Genomic DNA, 21,253 nt, shown 5'->3' on the forward strand with positions numbered 1-21,253 from the left:
TTTGAAAGAAAAGCATATCAATAACTGGAGGTTGGATCTATAATAGCTATTGGCTACAAATGTCAGATGCTACCTTCAATGTATATATTTTTCTGAGTACCAGATGTTGGGAACAACTGGCATGAGATGACTATCATCAGCATACTTTGCTTCTGAGATGTATTTTGCTGAACACTCTTAGAAATAAAATGTTGGAAAAGATAGGACCTTTGGTCCAATGACTGAATAGTATTGTGATGACACAGTATGTGTTAAATGTCACAGTTAAAGATTAAGAAAACTGCACCAAACATACATATCTGGCCTTGAAAATTTATTAAAAATCAAAGAATACAAAACTTCACATAAAAATATGTATTTTAGCTTCCCACATTGTTATACAGACAAAAAGAATAACATGATATTTTAATCAGCTATCCACAGTGGCATAGAACATAACCAGAGTGGTAGCCAGTGCAATTTATTGGATCACCATGACTGAAATGGAACATGATATATGCTTCTCTTAAGCCTATCCTGCTTTTAAAATGACACTATTTAGGACACCAGGATTTCCATAATGTAGGTTCATAGTCAATATTGCTAGCATGTAAGAGTGAGTACAGATCAATAAACAGCCCTTGAATACTGTTTTATTCAAGTTTAAGTCCCATATTGTACCAGCATCTCTTAAAACCTTTCAGAAGGTTCTAAAAAATGGTGAAATCAAAGTTACAGCTGCAGTGTCAGGCAGGGCTGAAATGTGTCAATTCAAAACCCAAATATTGTTTACTGATCATTTGTAAAACTGTTTGCCTAGAGCAGCATTTATAACAGCAAGGATCCCAAGAACTTTGTGCACTTTTGCTTGTGCAGAAGGGGCACACAACCATTTCTGTTTGCATCTCATGTACTGTTTTAAATGCTGCTTAAAAACAAAAACTCCTCCAGAAGATGGATTAAGAAGTGGGGGTAGGAATCAGAAAAACCTTAGTGTGTGGGAGGAGGGGATTCCAACCCCAGTGTCTAAGTATTATCTCCAGAGGATGTAATATACTGTTGCGTATGACTGATTACCGATAGTACTAATTGTTCATCTCCAGCTGCAGTCTGCCCAATTGTCACAGTGTGCATTTTCAAAGCCTCTGTCTTGTTTGTGTTTGCCTTGTCTTTGGCAAACTATATACATTTTCCAACAGACACCGATTCAGTATGTCATACACTTTATGCCTGTCAATTGACATACAGTCAATACGAATATGACTATTCTTTAATAACAGATCAGGAAATCTACAAACTTTTGTTTGTGATTAACTCGGGATCAGGATGAACTTCATACAAAATGTGTGCTACTCTGTTTTGGAATGTTGTTGTCTTCACTACCCAAAGGCCTAGCATTATTTTGACAACTTTTCTTTACAATGTGTCACACCTGCTTCCAAGGCGTACCTGCAGATATTAAAGCTTACTATTACTATTCCGTGTCAAACATTCAAATATCAGTTTTAAGAATATTTGCTTCTGCACACCATTATGAGGTTTCTTTCTAAACTCCCTGTCAAGAAAAAATTACTAACATGGTGCACTGGAGACTTAACACTATTTAAAGAAAAAGGAAAACATGAAAAGATGCAGCCACTGAAAATTAGAGTGTGGCACTTTTAAAAAAAAACAGAGGGCTACGCAAGCTGTACATGTTCTTATTTTAAAAAGTTAACAGAGGTTGCCATGGTAATACACACTTGCATAGTATACCTGTATGCATCTTAAATCAACCGTCTGCCACATAAATATTGGCCTAAATCCAACGTTGCACTAAAGGACACCTGCTTTGCAGTGGAACTGTCTTCCTCTCCCCTCTTCATAGTCTTTCATGCCGCCCCCCTAAACCTGCTCCACACGGTTTCTAGCTATGTTGGAGAACATTTTGAGAGTGTGTAATGGGTTAGATGGAAGAGGGGAAGGGAGAATTGCCCTCCTCTCAGTTTCAATGATGGAAGCAACTCCATCAGTTGAATGACCCAGTTGGATTCTGCCCAGTCTTGGATAAGACAACAGACTAATACTTTAAAATGCACAAAGAAGCCAGAAGGTACATTTCAGGTAGTTGCTCTTAACAGAACTAGTGCACGCTGCCAATCAGATTCCTCCATGGAATCAATATACATTCCTTTCTAAACATTCCTTAAGTTGGATACTTTATCCAGAAACAATGCTTGGGCCCAACCAATCAGAGGTAAATAAAACGGATGAAGATAATTTGTAATTTGCAATTTAGAAGTCAGACTTAGCCATCTTTATCCTAAAAGATTGGAATTTTCTGCCAATCTTTGTCCAAATTGTAAGGATAAACTGAAGTTTCAGTTCCCCCTGCATGATTCCCATTGAAACAAATATGAACAATGCAAGAGGACTGGATTGTATCTAAAAACATTAACTAGTGCTGAGTTAGTACTACATGCCAGACTAGTGAGCTAAATGAAAGGGTCAAAATACCTTGTAGCTCAATACATTTTAGAAACATTTAAACCAGATCAACAGTCAATCTGCAAATTAAGGAGCTTCTGATATTATTAGTGTGATGAGCTGAACACTGTTAACATAACCCATCAGAATCTTGAACCCAACTTAGAAAATGTAACCAGGGAAAGGATCTGCAAATGAAAAAACAACAAGTCTTCCATCCCTTAAATATAACTTACATGAAAAAAAGTTTTAAACTTTTTCAGTTATTGCACAAAAGTTATGTTCATATGAGTAAGGTAACAAAAATACTTTGAACAAAAAAATGGGAAGGCAGTTGGCAAAATCACAAAAATCTGCAACAACAGAAAGTAAAATCCAAATCATCCATTACTTCTCTGACAGAACAAAACAATCTCCAATGAACAAATTCAGTTACAGCAAACTGCTGCAGCATTTATGGTCCTCATAATATTCCTGTCAGAGCTGCTTCGGCACTGTAGTAATCATGGATAGGCAGAAGACAAACTTCCACATTTAATAAGGCTTCACAGATAAGCACAATTATTTCTTTTAAGATGGACTCAACCACCACACAAAGAAACATGCAAAGGTTGGATGTAGGTATTTGGCAACATCCACAAACTGATGCACTCAGTGATGGTCTCAAGTCCCACAGGATTACTGTCACACACACTTCAGGAGTCAAAAGTGGACACCCTGAAGTTGGCCATTATCTGCTAAGGCTAATAGGCAAACTGTCTCTATACTTCTTTCTTCTCCAGATATTACGGTTATGTTGATGGTGCCCTCTGTTGCCAACTGGCTGCCTCATGGCTCCATTGCTGACAGAATTGTATCCGTTGCCTTGATTATGATTATGAGGTCCTTTCACAGTAAATTTAATTCCATTGTGCTGCTGGAAAGACAAGAAGGGTTTAAGATTGCTTGTTAGCTAAGTTATAAATTTACCAGATCATTAATCATGGCTCCTACCAATTTATCAGGACATGTACATATGTACATAGTGTACATAGTGAAAAAGACTTTATACATTTAGACACCGAGAAACAAATACAAAGTTTTAAGAAAATCCCAATTTATCAGCATGTTCTACTATGCAAAGAATTCCAGGAGAGGTAGGCAGATGAAGACAACATCCTGGGAACATCACCTTTTCGTCCACCTACCATTAATTGCTGTTTTGGAAAGATCCAGGACAGAAGCAGTGAGGCATAGATAACACCAGGCATGGATTCCTTCATTAACTACATTTTCTCAGGGTGATTTACTACTACATGCCTTGCAGGCAGGAACCTGACAACTTTTTGCTTGTTATGATTTTATCAATACATTTTGATATTATTTGTAAACTGCCATGGAAGTATTTGTATACAAGAAGTACATAAATAACTGCAATAAATAAAGGATTGTGCTACTATCCACTTCCATTACCTGATTATTGGACAAATTCCATAATATAGTACATACCTGATAATTAGTTGACATAATCAATGTTCTTGCAGGCACAGACTGAGTTTTACCACTTGGCACAGGCAATACTGGTGGTAAACCAGCTGTAAGCTGAGATGGTGCTTGTAGATTGAAGTGGTAGATATTAGGAGTTGTGCAAGGTGGAGTATCTGAATCCTTGCAACACAGAAAAAGATGGAATGGAAAATTGGTTTTTAAAGAAAAGAAATACATGCCAACCAAGCACATCCACACACAGTGAAAACCAACACTGTAAGCATTAGAGGATTTGAAAAATCATGTGAAAAAGTCTCTCCCAATCCTCTGTCAAAATCTTAAGAGTTGACACTTTCTTCATTTAAAAAAAAGAGTTGGAAATGAACAACAGATCCATCTGTGCTGCCCTTTAGAAGCAGGGAAGCCTGTGTGGTAAAAGCAGATGTACTTGGAAAAGAGCCAGATATAATCTAGTAACTGTGTGTATCTCTGCAACACTGTACAGTATGTGTCTTCTGCATATTTAGGAAGTTAAATAAGCATTCCTAAATATTTTATATTACCAAGAATATTTGAGAGGCACAAATCTAGGAAAGGAGGAACGGAGGGTATTTTTATCTGAAAGTGGATGATACTGCACACTGTAAAAATGCCATTAAAAAAAAATATTCTGGAGCAGAAATAGCGTGAAATAAACTTGTGAAAATGGCATATTGGAGAACTTACTGTGAAGCTCCATTCTCGCCAAGCAGAAGGAGCCACTCATGAACAGATTTACTCTTGTCACTGCTCAAGTGAGACAAGGGATCATGCACCTCTTTAGAAAGTATTTCCTACTGGATCCCTGGCTTCTCCTCAGTTCATTCACAAGCCAAGAAAAAAGGAAAAGAGAATTGGAAGATCCCCCCCCCCTCAAAAGAAAAATGATCTTGCCACTACGGAGCTGGGCTAGATGGCTCCTTCTTCTAGGCTAGAATGGACCTTAGTGGAGAAGGAGTCATCCAGGAATGAGAATTATCCTAGTGGAAACAGAATCTGGGAGAGAAGATGGCAAGAAATTTAAGTATCCCGACAGAACCCGCTGGAGCACCCATTCTGGCAAATGCTACCCTAGTGAAGGCAGATTTGCCCAGCCTATACTGTTTTGTTAAAGTGGAAGGAGTAACTCAAGTTGCAGGTCTACAAATTTCCTTCAGGAGAGCCTTAATTGAAAAAGGTGCTAAAGTGGCCGCTGTCTTCATGGAGCGTGCTGGCAAGTATAGTGGTTTAGGCAGCACAAGAGGCCAGAAAAATACATGCTAATATCCACCAAGTTAGTGTAGATGGAGGGACCATTTTGCCAAGGGTGGTGGGTAAAAAGGAGACAAAGAATGCTCCCCCTAGTAAACTTTTTATCCCAAACTAACCAAATGCACATGTGAAATTAAACAAAAAGGAGACAAAGAATGCTTCTTTTTTTCAGTAAACATTTTCATTCTGAACTAACCATATGCACATGTGAAATTAAACAAAAAGGAGACAAAGAATGCTTCTGGTCTCCTAAAGGGCCTGGTGCGCCTTATGTAGAGCTTTAGAATCCATCTAACATCAAGTTTGTACCATTTTCCCCCCTAGAGGACTGCACTTTCTTTTGCTTGCAAATCCATTGGGACTTTTGAATCTCCCTAGCAAATAAGTAACATACACACACAAAAACACATCCCCTCTCCTTGCAAATCAAGCAGGACCGTTGACTCTCCCTAGCAAACTACCAATATACAGACACACACATACAAAAATGCACCTCGTTTACTTGTTATTTTTCAACTTATAGATGAGCATATATGGTATGTAAAAGGCCCAAACCCTCTGAATATCCAGAGAGTGCCAGGCTGCTTTGGTTGGCATGCAGAATTCTGAAATAGTGGATGTATAATGTTATGCAATGCACTGTCCAGAGACAACTGGAAATGTGATATTACTTTGGCTGGGAAAGTGGCACATGGGCACAGTACTCCCTTAATCTTTATAAAATAGCAAGAAGGAGTTGGCAGGAAAAGGTTGCTAGTTTATCCACCTGTCTGACAAGATGCCACCAAAAGCATGAGACTTAAATCAAAAGTTGCCATTGGTGCAAATGATTTCAAGACAGTATGTAGGTTCTGTACATGTACTAAAAAAAAAAAGTGGTAAAAACAGATTAGAGTGACATTAACAAAAACCTTCACCTGTGAGCAGACAAACTGAGAAAGAGCCTGACAGAGAAGAAGGTTGTGCAACAACTGCTGCCAGGCAGATTAAAGGATGAACACTTCAGATCTTTCTTCACCAAGTGTGAAAAACTCAAGAAAATCCTCCATTTGAATGTTAAAAGAAGAATGTCTACCATTTGAAAAAGGAAAAGAAAAGTTTCCATTTGTAAGACTTTCTAGTGGACTGCTTCCTAGATGTTTCCAAAATGCTAAGACTCTTCCCAGTAAACTTTAGAGGGAGAAATCAAACATGCTGTCACATGCAAAGTTTGAAGATCCAGAAGTCTGACTTATCTGTGCTAATGTGTCAGTAGATCTTGGTAGAAGGGGGGGGGGGGTGAGAACAGCACACTTCTGCCACCCAAAGAGCAGCATGAACCACACCTGATAAGGCCACCAAGAGCCCATTAGACTGCAGTGTGCTTGGTCATTTTGTACCTTGGTCACTATCACCCTCATCAATAATGGCAAGGAGGGAAATGTGTAAAATCTTTTCTCTCCTCAACTGTAGAGGAAAGCATTCCCCAGACAACACTCTTGTCCTGGAGTAAAACTTATTCCACTGAGCATTTTCATACGAATAAACTAAGTGATCTCCATGTCAGCGGTGGTGTGGGGAAGCAGAAATAAAAGGGATAGAAGCTGGAACTGAGATGTGGCAGAAATTGTTCTCTCTTCTTATTGTAGTAGTGTGGTCACCTCTTTGAGAAGCACAGGAGACAGTGGATACCCTGTTCTGATAGAAGGTCACAAAAGGCTATTGTGTAACCCTTTTAACACAATGGCAAAAAGAAAAATGTCTGATCTGATGGTTTGCCACTCTTGGAAAAGGAATGGAAATGGGAAAAGAGTGGTGATAAGATCTCTGCAAATGAGTACAGGAAGCAGGACTGTGCCATGTCTGCCTCTTGAAGGAAGAGAAGGATGTGATGCCACTATTTCGTGCTGCAAGCTGTATCTTACAGTCTCAGCCCAACTTCTTGCCAACAGATTATTAGCTTATGTTTAAAATCCCAGTCCTGACAACCTCAACCATGCATGTTTAGAAAAAATAATGACATAGGACACAAAATGACCTTATCCTCACTTGGCATCTGGAACTGAGGACATTTTGTGCAGTTAAGCATTTCTGCTTGATAACTCCAAGGAAGCTTGAGGCCCTCCTTCAGCAACTTTGCCAGGAGTGGGGCTATCTTTTCTTATTACACATGCTAGTAGGCCCCCATTCAAGCCTGGTAATTTGTTATTTGGAGTGACAGTACTGAAGTGGAGTAGAATTTCTTGCCCCAAATATAAAGCCAATGGTCCTTCTTGTCACTTGGGATAGAATGTCTTTTATCTCTGCCTTTACCTTGTGCTGCTCCAACTACAATGAAGTTGGCTACAGCATGTTTGAAAAGGAAGCTGAAATTATCTTCTTGTGCCATGTACAAATTTTCAACCTGGTAAGATGTTGGTGGAACCAACAATAAGATTTAGCCAGGGATAAGAGGATAGCATTGAAATGAATACAGTGGTGTGGATTTACTCTGAACCACTTGAAATACTAGACCAGAAACAAGGTAGTGCAACTTTTGTTTCCAGAATGAGGGCTAGTTACCATTCACAATAATTCTTTTGAGAAAGACTGACTATTCTTTGTGGGCAACTAAACATTTCTACACCCCACTGTTTTGGGCCAGGCTATCTAGAGGACACAGAATAGGACAATTCATAGTCACTACTGTCAGATCTGGAGGACCTCACTGCAGAACCATGGTCCACGTCTGTGGTGGATCTGCAACAGACATGGCCAGATCCAAACACTCATCCAATAGGGGGGTGTAAGCATAGGATGATTCTAAGGTAAAAGTCTATGTGACACTGACAAAGCAGAAGAAGGAAGAAGGCCATCAGGTACAAGTGCAGCAGTGTTTGCTTTGGGTATAGTAAATGGTGGAACAGGAACCAAAGTACACACCACTAGAATTGCCAACCATTACATTCATGAAGTGGAACAGAATGTCATAGAGATCAGAACTGATGAAACTGGATCCCACATGCCTATGGTGGCAAAAGCATTGTCAGGAGGTGAACATGAGATTTTGGCAGAAGGGGAAATACGGTTTTCCTGCCAAGTGTGGTTTGAGCAAGAGTAGGGAAACTCCTGTGATAAATCTCTTTTGTGATTCTTAGGTGTGTCAAGGGTATACCTGTGAGACATAACACTGGCCAAAAAGGAACTCCATTGAATGGGAGGTTGCAAACTTGTGCGTGTGCCAAATCTATAGGTTTATAACTGAAAAATATGACTATAAGGAAGTTTTGTACGCTCATTTTGTTTTGATCTTTCTTTGTAAGCCAAAATCATCCTTATCAGAATTGACAAAATTAATTGATAGCTCTGGTGTTCTTTCTGGCTATTCTGTTGATTTCAATCCCATGTCACATCTGCCAGAGCTAATACTCCTTCTGGGTTGTTTGCTTATTAGCGATTTTACTGGTGTCCAGAAACTATTACTGTAGTTATTTGGCATGTTGATTCCTTGAGATGTTACTCAGACTACACTTGCTGTAGTATCACTCAAACTGAGCATTTGGGTTAAGATTAGCATACCTATGATTATGTATTATCTTGGATATTTTCCGTTTTCTGAAATCTTTCACTGTTATGTCCCTCATGTTTATTTTCAGAAAATCAATAGTTAGCAAGTTTATACAGAAGCCTTCACCACTCTGCTTTTCACTCAAATGCCCACAACTTTCATTTTCAGAAGGTGGATTTTCCAGACTTGAGTTTGCATCATAAGGCACATCTCCTAATTCATACAAATAAGTGACAAATATAGCCAGATTATGATACTCCACTATAGACAATGTTGGGATCAATTTATCTGGAACTTCTTTTTAGATAGACTGCCTTAATTTTGTTGAATTAAGAAAGAAAGCAATGGTACACCCTGCAATCTCTACTACAGAATGACTTGTTGTACAACATCTTGTCAGTTATAATCTGATCCATATAATCATGCTAAATTAGCTCTTGAAGAAAATTCTAATTTGAAGGTTGCCAAAAACAAAACAATACACCAACCCCCCCTCCCCCCAAAACCCCTAAAAACCTAAAGCATTTTATGGGGGAAAGCTGAGTGGTGGGGATTTATACTTTGGATCGACTGATTGATCCAGACTACTTGCCATTTCTGTATTGAAGTCTACACATCAGTTAACCATGGGTTACACGTGAACATGTATTTTATAGGCATTAGTTTCAAGAGAATATAGGAAATATAGTCAGCTTATACTGAAATATATGCCTAGCCTTTGTTCATAACCTATTACACCCCCCTTCACGCTCTCTCTTTTTCTCTTTTTCTTTTGTTTTGTATTTTGAAAAGCAAAAAAAAACACCCAAAACTCATGAGAGGAGTGGGCGACCTTGGTAGGTTTGGTAGGCAATTCTCCCTGGGCCTGTTTCAGGGCAGCAAGATTCAGTAGCAATCTGAAAACGCCTTTAAAACCAGAGTAGGATAACAGTACATCCCTCCAGAGGTTGTTAGACTCCAATTTGTAGTGCTCCTCCTTACTGGCTATGCTGACTAGGGCTGATCTTGAGGCTTGGACTTTGCGCATTCCATTTTAAGACAAGCAGGATTTTTTCCCTATCAAATTCTGGTGAATATTTGGAGCTGGAGGGACAAAGAAACATCCTTGGTGGCTACATATGATCCATGCGCCACATGTTGCTGATCCTTCATTTAAGTACTATTCCATAGCTTTAAAAATTATCCAAACTAATTTATTGGTAACTGAAGAGTTTAACATTTCCTTGTGATCACTGTCAGGTGTTCTAGAAATAGTCATTTGCATTATAACATTTTAAAAGAAAGATATACGGAAAGATATTTCAATTTTAGTTGGTTTCAATGATATAGATCATACATAAGTATTAATGTAGTTTGAAATCATATAATGATGGTAAATTAGACTAAGAATAAAGCAGCAATTTGGAAGGAGGAAAATGGGACTTACAATATCACTCCCAGAAAGAGATGACACAGAAGAGGCAGATGAGCCTGACGACAACTGCTGTGTAGCAGTAAATGACAAAGTCAAAGGTTGGTTGCATAGCCGTTCAGCATCTCCGTTCTGGATTACGTTGCATGGAGATATAGGTTCTCGCTCGTTTATTTGAATATCTATTGGATACACATTTTTCTATTAGTTTTGTAAACACATACACATCCATTTTCACTTTAAAATAACATAAATGATACAAGATACTGTATTCAGTTCCAGTACAGTAGTGCACTGCTTAGTTTAACCATGACTCACCAACTTGAAACATCTCATCAAATTATGGTTTAAAAAATTTAAGTTTAGTTTGCTGTGATGTTTGAACTGACCAGCCACAGGTTGTGACAGGTTGACAAACCAGAATCAGAAACCATAATCTGTGTTAACTGAACATTGGCATGATAATTTCCAGTGCTCTGCTTCTGAAGACTAGGGTACCTCATGATAATAAGTTTTGAACGTATGGAAAAAGTAGACAAGCAGTCCTAAATTACTGTTTGGTGTCATGCCTAAGATGACCCACAGTAATCTTTTTTGCTTCAGTCTTTTCAGAAAAGGCAAAGGGTGCTCAACCTGAGGATAATGGAGCAGAAGACCGAATAGGGAAATTTCAGCATAGAATAAGTAAAGAGATAGTACAGGAATATCTGTTTAACCTAAATGAATATAAGTCTCCAGGACCAGATGAACTACATCCAAGGGTATTAAAAGGACTGGCAAATATACTATCAGAACCATTGGGAATAATCTTTGAGAACTCTTGGAGAACAGGAGAGATCCCAGCAGACTGGAGGAGGGCAAACGTTGTCCCCATCTTCAAAAAGGGAAAAAAAACAGGATCCAAACAATTATCATCCAGTTAGTCTGACATCAATACCAGGAAAGATTCTAGAGCAGATCATTAAACAGAGTCTGTGAACATCTAGAAGGCAATTCCATAATCACAAAAAGTCAACATGAGTTTCAGAGAAACAAGTCATGCCAGACAAACCTGATCTCTTTTTTGATAAAATTACCAGCTTGTTAGATGAAGGGAATGCTGTGGATATAGTATATCTTGATTTCAGTAAGGCCTTTGACAAAGTTCCCCATGGCATTCTTGCAAACCAGCTTGTAGAATGTGGGCTAGACAAGGCAACTGTTACATGGATTTCTAATTGGTTTCCTGACCAAAGCCAAAGGGTCCTCAACAATGACTCCTTGTCATCCTGGAGTGACCAGTGGGGTCCCACAGGGGTCTGTCCTGGACCCAGTGCTATTCAACATCTTTATCAATGACTTGGATGACAGAATTGGGGATGTACTTATCAAATTTGCAGATGACACCAAATTAGGGGGAGTAGCTAATACCCAAGAGGACAGGATCAAAATTCAAAATGACCTGAATAGACTAGAAAGCTGGACCAATGCTAACAAAATGAAATTCAACATGGAGGAATGTAAGGTACTGCACTTAGGGCAGAAAAATGAAATGCACAGATATAGGATGGGGGACACCTGGCTGAATGAAACTACACACGGCAGCTAAAAAGGCCAATGCGATTTTAGGCTGCATCAATAGAAGTATAGTGTCTAGATCAAGGGAGATAACAGTGTCACTCTATTCTGCTTTGGTCAGGCCTCACCTGGAATCCTGTGGCCAGTTCTGGGCACCACAATTCAAAAAGGATCTGGAGAAACTGGAGTGTGTCCAAAAGGAGGGCAACTAAAATGGTTAAGGGTCTGGAAACCATGCCCTATGAGGAACGTCTTAGGGAGCTGGGTATGTTTAGCCTGGAGAAGAGAAGGTTAAGAGGTGATATGATAGCCCTGTTTAAATATTTAAAGGGATGTCATATTGAGGAGGGAGCAAGCTTGTTTTCTGCTGCTCCAGAGACTAGAACGCATAACAATGGATGCAAACTGCAGGAAATGAGATTCCACCTCAACATTAGGAGGAACTTCCTGACAGTAAGGGCTGTTCGACAGTGGAACAAAGTTCCTCAGAGTGTGGTGGAGTCTCCTTCCTTAGAGGTCTTCAAACAGAGGCTGGATGGCCATCTGTCGGGGATGCTTTGATTGAGATTTCCTGCATGGCAGGGGTTGGATTGGATGGCCCTTGTAGTCTCTTCCAACTCTATGATTCTATGATTTTATAAGAAAAGTGAGAAAAATCACTGAAAATTAAAAATTTGTAGTTTTAAAATTAACTTTACTTACCAAGATCAGATGACAAATTAGCTTTGTTTCCCCATTTCTTTTTAATCCAAGCTCTGTAGTCAATCACTTCTTGTGTCACTTTGATAATTCTTCCTAAAGTGCTGGTGGGAAAAAGGTGGCCTGTATAAGATATCTAGCCACAACAATGAATAAACTTCTGACTAAAAGTGCTGGTAAAAAGCTGACCTGTATAAAATATCTAGGTTTAACAATGAAGTAACATTCTGAATTACACTCATTAAGATAGGAAGTTGCAATTAAGAAGCCTCTTCAGATAATAAGAAGCATTTGCAGTTTGCTTACACTTTGATAATTGATTGCTCCACTTCCATGATGCTATGGTATAAAATCCAAAGAAATTTTATAATGAAATTTGTATCACAGAACAAAGGGGAAGTTTCATAAAGAGGAAAGAAGGAAGGTTGAGAGCAAGGCTAGTTTCTTAAGTTGCTTATTACTCTTTCACAAGATTCATCAGGAAACCAGTTTAGAAAACCAATTGTATAAAGCTGGATTTTAGAGTTGTCTATGTAATTAATGCACTCAAAAACATATTACCTTTCTGAATCTCTGTTAGGATAGGATCTTGCAAGTGGGGAGACTGCATGGCTTAGAACAATGTAGGCATAATCGAAAACTTGCTTTACTTGCATGGCACCATAACAACTTCTTCCAACATCATTTCCTGTAACAAGGTGACAATTTAAAGGAAATTAACTTTCATCCATTTATTGCTTTGGCATCTGACCATTAATGTAGGTAGGTATCTGAATTCATGTTGTCTTTGCTTGTATATTTAATCCTTAAAACTCTGAAACTTGGAAGTTTATCGCATTAAAGTTGGAATGGCCCTTAAGCGTTCTTAAAGGGACTGTTCCTGGAACGGGAGGCGGCCGATTTTCGAGAACGCTTGAGAAAGCGTTCCCAAAAATCAGCCCTGGGGAATGCTCCCAGAACGGAAGGGGAACGCTCAGCAGCGGCATTCCCGCTGTGAGATATACAGCATTCCCCGCTGCCTCCCATTCCAGGAACAGTCCTTTTAAGAACGCTTAAGGGCCGCTCCAACTTTAATGTGATAAACTCCATGCTGTAATTGTTTAGGAAGTTGCCACCTTTGCATGTGTATTAATTGAAGTTGGCCTCTACAAAATATCGGACAGTCTGTTCTAATAACCAACCATCCTGTTGAAAAGTAACTACATTTTGCCAGATTCAATTGAGTAATACCACTTTTACCTGTGTTCCAGTTCTTCCTTTTTCCATTTATCTACCTACTTTGACAGCAGAAAGTATGACCTATTTCAGGCATGCTGCTTTTGTTCTATCTCATTTTGCCATGATGTTATTATTTATTGGCCTGTTGTTCTAAAGCAGGAGTCTATACATCAGCTCTCTATCCATCTAATTTGTGCAACCTTTGTAGAGCTAATACCACATTCATGCCTGATCACTTAGATCCATTAGACTTGCCTCCCCCCTCTATTGACACCTCTATTGCTACTGATACCAAAATTGATTGATACATCACCCCCCCCCCCGAGGAAGATTCATTTCTTGCGCTAATCTACCCGAAATTTCAATGCATTCCTATTGGATAGTTTTAAATTTTTTGATGTTTAATATCTTTTTATGGGTTGATCACTGTTTTTATGATGGGGAGGGTTGGGGTTTGGGGTTTTTTATTGTAATTTTTAATTGTTTGATGTTTTATTTATACTGTTGGAATCCGCTTTGACTCCTTCGTGAAAAAGCAGAATACAAATTATTATTATTATTATTATTATTATTATTATTATTATTATTTCTTCAAGTGATGCCAAATTAGAACATCATTGATTACACAGCAGAGGATTACTACAAGCCAAGGAAAACTATTTCAGACTTTGAGTACGCAAACCTCTACATGGACGTATGCTTGCTTGCCACATCCTTAACAGCCTACTTGTATGTCTTCATTCTATAATATAAGCAATTTTTATTACTCTTTTCACTGCTTGTACAGTGCACCTGCGTTTTACGTGGGTGCACCATATGCAGCTTTCAGCATGTGTTGAAAGCTGCCCCAGAAGAGCCCGTCATGCGCCCCGGAAGAACTAATGGTTCCTATGGAGCTTCAAGCATACGCTGAATTACCCTTACGCGGAGGGATCCGGAACGGATCCCCGCATAAGGGGAGGGTGCACTGTACACAGATAGTAAGCAACTTTACACTATGTTAACCGCAGGTGTATCTACTAGGCCAGTATTATTAATTTGGCTTGTTAGCAGCTCTATGGGTTTTCAAGAGGCATCTTTCCTAGCCCTGCCTGGAGATCCCTGATGTTGCCTGATGATCTCCCACTCAAGTATTAATTAGGTCTGAGCCTGCTTAGCTTCTGAAATCCGATGGGATTGGTGTGTCTGCATTAATATGGTGATCACAGCTTTCCTGACTGCTATTTTTGGAAGAAAATAAATAAAATAAAGAAATACAGCTTTGTGCAGATAAGGTGGAAATCTCAAGGTATTTAAAACTCAGAATTCAGACAGAAAGTAGGACTTGTCTGTTCATGGGATCAACACATTGGTAATTCTTCAGATCCACTAACACAATCAATCATGGGGTGACCATGATCAGAATGTAGCAGGAAAAAAGTCTTATTCTGTGAGAATTTCAGAGAAACTATTCCACTATTCCTAAACAGTATTTAAATCTGGATCCCCTTTCTCTACTACAAAATCTGCACATTCTTCTGCTCTCCTGGTTAAAATTATCAACCTTGTCTGGAATACGGAAAACAAGCTGTTCTTGAGCTGAAATCGCAGCATGGTTCCTTGTTTCATTTTCCTAGTTTCTGGTTTCCCAAGTAACCCTTTCCTTATTCTTGTGGAACATTTCCGTAACACTCAATATACACAATCAACAATCATCATTATTTTCCACCAAATAAGGTGGACACAAACCAACGTGAAAAATAAAGGAAGTATAAAATCAGTCAACATAGCCCTCATACAGAAATAGTTATGGTCATGTACAGGGGGATACAGGAGTTCTGAATCCAAACTTTGTATCATGCTTGATATCAGCAAGATATATACATTCTGATACACAACAGCCTACATAGTGTCCACTATGTACAGATACATAGTAGTCCAATATTATTAAAGAGGAGAACATCACATAAAATACAGATAATGGAAAACACTGAGATACAGAGATGAGGTTAAAGGATTATTCTAGGCAATTATGTAAGTAAAACAGGTAGTCAAATATCCTTTGAAAGTTTTCCTCCAGTACCTTCACACTGTGTGCTAAACCTTCACTCATAATAGAAAAAACATGAAGTACAGTGAGACCGCGCCATACGCGGGCTCGTTATAGGTGGCTTACAGCTTACGCGGAAACCGCCGGGAGAGTGGGAAAATGGTGCGCGCCCATGGTGCACGCACATGGCCACACTGCAAGCATAAGCCCTATTATATCTAATGGGGCTCAAGCATATGTGCTTTTTGCTTTACACGGGGTGGGTGGGTCCGGAACGGATCCCCCGCGTAAGGCAAGGACGGACTGTAGCTTGTATCATCTTACCAGGCAGAAGAGGATCTTCAATACATAACATAGATGGCCGATATCCATTTGTCATAACTTTCATGATTTCTTCTTTGGCAATGTAGGCACCCCCATTCTTTATTCTAATACCAGTTTTCAAGTAATTAAAATTTCTTCCATAGAGTTCAAAAAATTCTATCAGAAGCATTCCTAGGTTTTCATCCAATCTCTTAGCATCAATCCGTGGGTGCAACTGAAAAAGCAAAGCAATATATATGGTTTTCATTTTGTCTTTTATATTTCCAACAGCTTTGTATGAAAATACAGAAATAGGACAAAACTATTGCCTCTCACTGCATGAACTAAGGTGCCACTTCACAGTCCATATGCAAGTAAAAGTCTGGAAGGGGAGAGACTAGAATATTATATTATTCTGTATCAGAGATATTATTCTGCATCTGAGATAGCTATATCACTCTAATCCCATGTTCAGAATGTAGAAATACTTTAAATAGTTTTGAGTCTCTGCAGTAATCTTAATGTTATTTTGGAAGTACGAGTGAAAAGATAAGACTATTTGTATATCTTTTTTTCAAGAAAGCAGATTTTTCTAAATAATGGTATGTCAAAGGAAACCATCAAGGTAACCATAATAAATCCAATTTAATAAATTACTGGAATTATTCATATCAGTTTGTTCTCACACGTCATCCTGCAAAATGCAAACTGCTCAATCACTGCTGTGTGAAAACCTAGGCAGTAGCATATACATGCATAATTAGATAAGCTTTCTTCTTAATGATGCACACATAGTTTGTGGTAAAACGAAGGTATAAAAGAACAAGATCATATTCTTCAGCCCACCCAAAATCACGCATTGATTTTATTATCCTAGCATAATTTCCAAATGGACTTTTGGTGCTTTACAGAAATTACAAACAAATCAAGTATAGGCAGATAAAGAGAAACAGCTCATCTTTGAATTCTTTGAAAAACTGGCATTTAACAGTAAAAGACATACCTGTAAGAAGCTAATTGCCATTAAAATTAGGCTGTAGGAGCTAATTCCACCAGTAAAAACTTCATTCAAATCCCTTTGAAGGAGGAATTGCTTTAATACTAAAATCAAGTAAGGCAGCAATGAGTATTTCTGCAAATGAAAAAAGTTATAGATACCCTGATTATTATGTCATACACAGGAACTCATATGAAAGAGACACAACTGTAAGTCAATAGCCTACACATTTTTGGGCACACAATACCTAACAGGAACATATCTGTATGACTGAGCAAAAATTTCTTCTTTATCCATATATTTCCTATAAGCACAGGAAGGAGTTTCACACATTAAAATATCATAAACTGTTAACAAAACAAAAATGAAAACTTTCAGAGATAGTAACTAAAAATGTCACACCAATTAAGGCAACGAAGCAAAAGACATGAAAAAAATGCATCAATGTCCTTTTTTACTACGCACTAAAGACTGACAAGTTATATACATATACAATGATGAAAATTTCTAATTGTTTTTCCATCTTAATAATGGAGAACTAAAAAGTCAAACCAGACCCTTCTGATCATTCACTGTGAAAAACTGCCTCATTCGATACCATCTGAACATCACCCTTAAATGGGAAAAAACAGAAATTTATTCATCTTAAGATTCCTTGGCTGAATGGGTGATCTGAGAGCCAGGACTTGGTTTCAAGCAGAGCGCCAACATTAAATGACGGTTTACAATTAGTGACCACTGTACCCAGCAATCCAATCACAAAAAGATATAATAAGACTACATGTTCCACTGACAGTTATACTGGGATATATATTTACAAAATGAAATGAAAGAAACTACTGACTCTGCTAAATAGAACATCTAAGGTAGTTGGGTTCTTTCTAGTTACTGGACATAGTAACAGTTCTGAAACAATTATTCCTATATGCAGTTCTGTGCACCCAAGTCCACATATTCCTTCTTCTGACTGGCAGATGCACTAGATTTGAATGATGAAGTAGTGTCAATTCATGACTTACCTCCAGCTTGTGAACCAGTACTGACACTATCTTCAAGCAAATTATTCTACCTACACAGTAATTTGCAAAAAGTGTTATGCTGGTGGTAAATGAGTTTGAAACCAATTGAATGCCTTCATTAAGTTACTGTTGCCCAGTCTAGCCTCCTTCACAGGACCCTGAGAATAAAATGTTTTGATTCCACATATGCTCCTCTGAGCTTCTTGGAGAAAAGCCAGCATGAATAGTACTATTTCTATATGGGAATGATTTTTTGCAATTTCATCAAGCTGCCATATCGCTGGAAAATTGAATATAAAGATGTAAACAGCTGAAATTCCTGGGGTATGGTAAATGAAGGAAAGAGGAAGAATAGACAGGTCTAAAGAAACCTGTGGAAACAGAGACAGGCTAAGAAAATAAAGTCAGATGTATGGGACAGCAAAATATTATGCTCTAAAACAGTAATGGGAACTGTATAGCCCTCCAGACTGTGTCAGACCTTAACTTCCAGCAGCCCGAACTAACTGTTGATGAGGTATGCTTGGAGCTGGAGTTGAACAACATCTTTCATATATCCCCTTCTGATAGGCCTACATACAGAAGCTGCTATTGCTCAGTCACTTTGGGCAGGCAGCCCCACACTGGGAGTGAGAAGGAATATGAGATGGGGCAGTGATAACATAATAAGGATCTTGAGGTCCATTAGTTATGATAACCACCGTGTCCAGAACTATAATGAGGTCACTGCTATTACATCTGCCCACGGAGACTGCAATTCCACAAAGCTTTTATTTATAAGCAGAAGAGGTGGGGAAACCAATAGGAAACAGCTCCAGTTTATTTAGTTCAAGATCCCTTGGTGGCAAGACCACTGAGGGAAAGAAAACAAGTCTCATTAATTTGGCCCAATACAATGATCCTTCAGCGTTTTTAGGGATTCCACACTCTGTGGGTGCCAGATTTGAAGATAAATGCAATGTTCAAGTCATTAGATGAGGTAACTTCTATGGCATTCACAACATCTGAAGAAAAGATATAGAATGCTTTATTAAATTATAATTCATTCTGTGTCTGGCTGGGCTGTTCCAATTTGAAGGACCTTGGGAACAGGGTGAATAGATGTTGGGAAATATGTCAGAGGATAGTTGTGGATTTTCTCCTAGAGGAGTACAGTTGACCCTTGACATTCACGGGGGTTAGGGGCACAAGACCCCTGCGAAAGTCAAAATTCGTAAATAAAGTGGGAGGCGAGAGCAGTGCACGCGTGCGTGCCCCCATCTCCCTTTCGAAGCTTCAAACAGCTCTAGCAAGCTCTCTGAGGTGCTGGAAGGGGAGCTCAATGAAAACTTGGAATGGCTGGAAAGAGGGCACATTTGTTTTCCCCAAACCCCTTCCCAAGGCAAGAGAGCTGTCTTCCCTAGGCCGTTCCCTGTCTTGAAAAAGGTTGGGGGATTATTTTCCCCAAACCCCTTCCCAAGGCAGACAGCTGCTTGATGAAAGAGACAGCTCTTCATCCTGGAAAGGGGCAGGATTGGCACGCACATCGTTTCCAGCTTCTCCTTCCTGGGCTTTTTCCCTCCCCAGGGGAAAAGCCCGGGAAGGATGAGAAGAAGTGCATGCGCCTTGACCTCATGAATAATTGAAACCGTGAGCATCAAAGCAGCATATGTTGAGGGACTGTATTTCTAATTTATCAATGCCTGCTATCAGACGCTCACAATGACATTTAAATACAACACCCGTTATCTGCTACTTATAATTTCCCTGCCAGCTGCCTCTATTATTGCAATCCTAAAACCAACAAAAAGACCAAATCATGTGAAATATTGAGTTTTGTTCCACTGTCTTACCTTCATGTAGTCTTTGATAAGTTGAGCTGCCTTCACACCAGTTTCTACATTAAAACTAATGTCAACTTTAACTTCTGTTTCCTGGTCAGTAAGTTTTATTATTGGTACCTGTAACAGTAGTCAAAACAGTTAGTCAACCAATTCTAACAAGTCACCTGATATGTTTTTCAGTGGCTGATCAATCAGCTCATCATGCCATTTAATATACCCCAGCATACATAATAAAAACAATTAAACAGTGGATAATAACAGAAATTGGAAACTTGTAGCCCTCCAAATTTTGTTGGACTCTTAACTCTAATTAGCCCCAGTCAGCATGAGCAATAGCTAGAAATGATGGGGGAAACATGTAGGTCCACAAGATCCCCACCCTGAAATGAAGAACAGATGATATACAACCAATACCCTGATCGAGATCATCTTTGTAAATAACCAGCTGGAGGCAGCAGCCAGTTTTATGCTCTACCCATATCTGCACTGCTTCTTCCCTCTTCTCCCACAGGAATGTTGCTGCTACCACCAACTTTCTTTCCAGAGAAACGGCCTATTTTGATCTGGGAGCAATAACTGTTTCATGAGTGCATTGTTCAACATACTATGATGCATACATCATAGCACAGAAAATGGCAGCTGCATGTGCAACCCTTTGCAAACATTCTTCTGACCTGAAGGACAACTGACACTTAAGAGTTTAAAATAAATATTTTTAAAAATCAGTGTTGAAAACAGCACTGCCCTACCTTGTGTATAGACTGCCACCAAGTTTCTCACCTTAGGAAAGGTGATGTAGGGGGTGAAGCAGATGGGGCAAAAGGAGTGGCCAGAGGCCAGTCCTGCCCCGATAGTTGCAGGACCGTCATGGGACTGTGGCAACTAGATGCTGCGGTCCCAAACCTGAAAGGGCCGGGAAAAAGGTCGCTAAGAAACTGCTCCTTTTGCAGCCAGATTAGGATTGCATTAAGCAGCCCTGGCAGCCTCTGTGTGATCCGGAGGTGTGAGTCATGTGCACATCCCACCTTCCAATCAGGCCGGCAGCAGCTCCTTTGGGCCATCTGTTTGAGGCCATAGTCACTGTCAAATTTAGCTCATGCAGAACTTTTGCCATTTCTATTTTATTTACCGGGTCCAGGCAGCAACTGCAGCCATGAGTGTTTCTGTCAAACAGCCTGCTGTGCCATATTCAACTGTTTGAGGAGAAAGGAAACCTGGCCGTTTACTTAAATTAAGGTAATCTGTTGAAGCTTCTGGCAAATAAAAACAACTAAGTGCCACAAAATTCAGCTGTCCTTGCTGTACAGACTAATACAGCTACCCCCTTCAAAGTACAGTCAATCCTCTGCATTGACAGATTCTTTCCCTGCAGATCCAATCATCCACGGCTTGAAAATATTGGAAAACATTATTTCGAAAAAGAAAACCTTGATATTGCCATTTAATACAAGGGACACCATTCTACTATG

At 39.2% G+C, this 21,253-nt stretch overlaps 1 protein-coding gene across 2 annotated transcripts in view; it reads right to left on the reverse strand.

The window, feature by feature from the left end:
- Window positions 1-298: 298 nt before the first annotated feature.
- TENT4A (terminal nucleotidyltransferase 4A) overlaps window positions 299-21,253 on the reverse strand; it is a 36,345-nt gene continuing 15,390 nt past the window's right edge. Inside the window, exons 5-12 of one of the 2 annotated variants that reach the window (XM_089516383.1) lie at window positions 19,794-19,901; window positions 16,949-17,077; window positions 15,967-16,180; window positions 12,957-13,083; window positions 12,399-12,499; window positions 10,155-10,321; window positions 3,934-4,092; window positions 299-3,361 (exon numbers count right to left, since the gene is read on the reverse strand). In XM_089516383.1, coding sequence (XP_089372509.1) covers window positions 3,176-3,361; window positions 3,934-4,092; window positions 10,155-10,321; window positions 12,399-12,499; window positions 12,957-13,083; window positions 15,967-16,180; window positions 16,949-17,077; window positions 19,794-19,901 — 1,191 coding nt within the window. In that variant the 3' untranslated portion in view covers window positions 299-3,175. The remainder of the gene's footprint in view (window positions 3,362-3,933; window positions 4,093-10,154; window positions 10,322-12,398; window positions 12,500-12,956; window positions 13,084-15,966; window positions 16,181-16,948; window positions 17,078-19,793; window positions 19,902-21,253) is intronic. The other variant, XM_089516385.1, reaches the window with a different exon arrangement.

This window comes from Sceloporus occidentalis, unplaced genomic scaffold, assembly GCF_023333645.1.
Source record: "Sceloporus occidentalis isolate IW3139 unplaced genomic scaffold, rSceOcc1.0.p SCAF_3, whole genome shotgun sequence".
Classification (NCBI taxonomy): Eukaryota; Metazoa; Chordata; class Lepidosauria; order Squamata; family Phrynosomatidae; genus Sceloporus; species Sceloporus occidentalis.